General features: G+C 32.7%; 1 protein-coding gene across 1 annotated transcript; it reads left to right on the forward strand.

Annotated features, from left to right (window-relative positions):
* Window positions 1-2,403: 2,403 nt before the first annotated feature.
* On the forward strand, window positions 2,404-3,285 carry LOC25491337 (late embryogenesis abundant protein 2). Its single transcript, XM_013599229.3, has 2 exons — window positions 2,404-2,549; window positions 2,747-3,285. The coding sequence occupies exons 1-2, from the start codon at window positions 2,496-2,498 to the stop codon at window positions 3,092-3,094; spliced, it is 402 nt and encodes a 133-aa protein (XP_013454683.1). The 5' UTR covers window positions 2,404-2,495; the 3' UTR covers window positions 3,095-3,285.
* The last annotated feature ends 553 nt before the right edge of the window (window positions 3,286-3,838 follow it).

Raw genomic sequence — 3,838 nt, forward strand, 5'->3', positions numbered from 1 at the left:
TAACTGAGATAATAAATTTAGTTCAGATTAAACTACTAAAAAAGAGTACTATCTTTTGATATTTTTAATGAACTTACAATTTGTAACGAGTTGCTGAACCAAACAAGTCAAACTATATATATATATATATATATATATATATATATATAAAACTTAAATTCAACTCATTTATTTAATGATCAAAATTTTCAACTCAAGTTCGGTTTATTTGTTTTATGAACTAAATTAAACAAATTTATTACTGAATCGAGTATTAAATTAATTTTGAGTTGATTCGATACATTAGCAGTTCAATCCTCACTATTGATCTTCAGCACCATCAATTCATCACTTAACTTCGAGACTTTCAGAATCACATCTTTAGCACCAATTTCTTCACATATTCCTTTGTTTCTACTTAAAATCAAAGTAAACCAAAAATATAGTAAATCGCACAAAAATCACACGAAGAGTACTAATTCATCCGACAAATTAAAAACATAATAGTATATGAAATTCTAACATGTTAGCTTTCAGATGTTTTATACGATGTTTCAACACCAGACACAACGTATGTTGAGATTAATGTTTAAACATCATGCTAACAATAACAAACAGAACAAGGTAAAAGTAAAAGACAGAAAGTAAAAAGCACAAAAGATTTGTTAACCCAGTACGGTGACAAACACACCTACTCTGGGGGCAACCAAGTTAGGAAGGAAATCCACTATTGTAGTCCTTGTTCTAAGTTCTCAGCAAACTCCAAGTTTACTATCACATAGGACCTACTCGTACTGACTTCAACCTAGGAGCTCCTAGATCTGAGATCTCATCTCTCTTCCACTCAATCACACACCGTGTGATTATATGATTTCAAACAATATGATGAAGACACCTTCAAACACAAACTAGCTCCGTGCTTCAAAGCTTAGGAGTAGTATACACACTTACAACTCAATAACACAGTCATATACTTGCATCAAAGTGATACAAGAAAGGCTCACAATTCACAACGACTCAAAACCCTAAAAGCACTAATATGAAATGACGGCTTGAATGATGAATTAGGTTTTGCATCCTTGTTGGGCTTCAGAAGATCCAAGAATTGATCTACTTTACAAGAATCAGGAACAAACACAATTGTTTCCTAAAATGTCGGAAGAACAACAAATACACATCCAAATTTTCCTAAAATATTGTCAATTCTTTAGGAAATAATCACACAGCTTATTCTGGACAAAAAGCACGCGTCTTGGCCAACAAAAAAATAGACTTGGATTCCTTAAATAGATAAAGCGTGCGTTAAACTTGACACATGATCAAGGCACACTGAACCGTACCAACATGTTGAAACATTTGATCCAACATCTTACTTGAATATTTGTTTTAGCAACAATGAGGTCAATATACAAATATCCAATAGTATATAAGAAACTAAGATATCAAGAAAAAAAAATTATTTGTTTAACAATAATACTCTTTTATTTGTCACAAAGACTTATATTATCAGTCTTACATTATTTAATATGATTGTTACTTTATTAGAGAATGATATTCATATGAATTTTATTGTTGTTTTTTGGATCCACATAATTTAGTGGAATGTAATTCATTTAAATTTTAATCAAAATTCTGATTATATTGAAAAGTATGTTTGAGAATGAAAATTTAGTCTAGTCATCCTTTTTTAGAAGTATCTAATATATCCATCCCATTTAGAGCACAAATATCGACAGTGTCTTTTGGCACATAAGGTCCACGTGTGGCTACTAGTGTCAGGAAAGGCATGGATAATTGCATAACAGTTGGTATCTTTTCTTGGCTACGGTTCCAAATTCTACCACTGTGTCTTAAAGCAATTCTTTCTCTTCCTCACACACATTTTGAAATATATTGTAAGATTAGTGGGACCCATTATAAGTTTTGTAAGAATGGTATGGATGTTTAGAAGATGTAGTTGAGTGGTTTAAATAATTGAAAAGTGTGAAGTAATATAAAGTATTACTGGGACCCATTTATACCACCCATGTAGAGTGGCATGGATGTGGGTGCTCTAAGGATACCTATTTAGCTATGTGCTACATAGGTGAAACATTCTATCGTTTTTTTTTTTTATATAGAACAGAAAACTTATAAACTCATGAGTCATGAATCATCATTTTCTTTTCGCCTCACGGATATGTTGTTACACCAAAAAAAAAAAATCATGGATATCTTAGCATCGTTATATAATAAACAAGTGGCAACTTGTCAAAATTCTAGAGGCTGGTTTATTATCTTAAACTTATAAATGGCATTCAAGTTTACAACCATCCATGGAACGACACGTGTTGTGGACGTGTCAAGAAGTTGGACACGTGGTTATCATACACTACCTATGAAACACTATAAATAATGCATCAATGAAACTCAAAACCTCACAACAAAAATATTCGACATATATTATTCATAGGAAGAAAGTTTCTATCATACATAAACTAGTAGGTGAAACCAATTATACCATTTGAAGAAGAAAGATGGCATCCCACAATCAGAGCTACAAAGCTGGTGAAACCATGGGCCGAACTGAGGTATAACAAAATATCATTCACATTTCATTTCTATATATTTCATACATCTATAGAACTCTTATTAATTTTAGTATCTTTTTATAGAGGCTTTTTTTATTTTACAAGTGATACAAGCTCACATTTTTCTAAGAAAAAATATTAAAATAGAGATTAAAATATTAAACTTTTAATATGATTTATTTGATTTGGTGGATCAGGAAAAGTCGAACCAAATGATGGGCAATGTGGGTGACAAAGCCCAAGCTGCTAAGGAAAAGGTTCAGCAAACAGCCCAAGCTGCAAAGGAGAAAACCCAGCAAGCAGCTCAAGCAACAAAGGAAAAAGCCCAAGACACAACTGGTCAAGCTAGAGAAAAAGGATCGGAGATTGGCCAGTCAACCAAAGAAACTGCCCAATCAGGAAAAGACAACTCAGCAGGGTTCTTACAGCAGACAGGAGAAAAGGTTAAGGGTATGGCCCAAAGTGCTACTGAAGCAGTTAAGAACACTTTTGGAATGGCACATGACGAGGAAGATAAGGACCATATCACAACAACTCGTCGTTGAGATTATTAGTTATTAAATGTTGTAATTTGTTTTTCTTGAGTTTGGTTTTTGGCTAAACTTTTGTTTTCTTTTTTGAAATAAGCTATGTTTCCCTCCTATCTAGAAGTTCATAATCTAGACTAGATGTTAGAGAGGGAATGTATTATGTAACACTATTTCTAGTTTCTATTTGAACCTTGTTGTTAAGATAATAATGCGTACTATAATTTTCTTTTGTCATAGCATCTTTAGTTTACTTCGTTTATTTTCATTTTTGTGTTACACAACTCAAGAATAAGAATTTTATCTATACTTAAAAAGTTATATTATGATAATTTTGTGTGATATAACACACGTCTTTTAACATTCAAAGTAATGATAATTGGTCTGTTAACCAACTTTCCTTCAACATATTTAAGGCATAGTCGACACTCTCTTCCTTCAATCATGCAATCACATACATGCACGGTTTCAGGATCCCTCTCATTTCGATGTGATTCAATTTTGCTTAAAAGCTATCAGCAGCCGGACCACTTCCCACTTTCGTTAGCTTCGGGCGTTACATGCCCATCAAGCGAATGTGTTACACATTGCATACATAGCAGGGCATATGGTTGTGTTCTTGGTGCCAAATGTAATGATTCATTAAGTGTCAAATGTGGTTATTCAAATTCAAGTGTCAAATTGGACGATTCAATTTTAAGTGGCAAAATGGGGCGATTCAATATTATATGACAAATGGAGAGATTGAATTATTACGCCAAT

Source organism: Medicago truncatula, chromosome 4, assembly GCF_003473485.1.
Source record: "Medicago truncatula cultivar Jemalong A17 chromosome 4, MtrunA17r5.0-ANR, whole genome shotgun sequence".
Lineage (NCBI taxonomy): Eukaryota > Viridiplantae > Streptophyta > Magnoliopsida > Fabales > Fabaceae > Medicago > Medicago truncatula.

Coding starts and splice junctions, on each gene's coding strand:
- LOC25491337 (XM_013599229.3), top strand. CDS start 2,496: ATGGCATCCCACAATCAGAGCTACAAAGCTGGTGAAACCATGGGCCGA. Junction 2,550..2,746: donor AAACCATGGGCCGAACTGAG/GTATAACAAAAT, acceptor TTGGTGGATCAG/GAAAAGTCGAACCAAATGAT.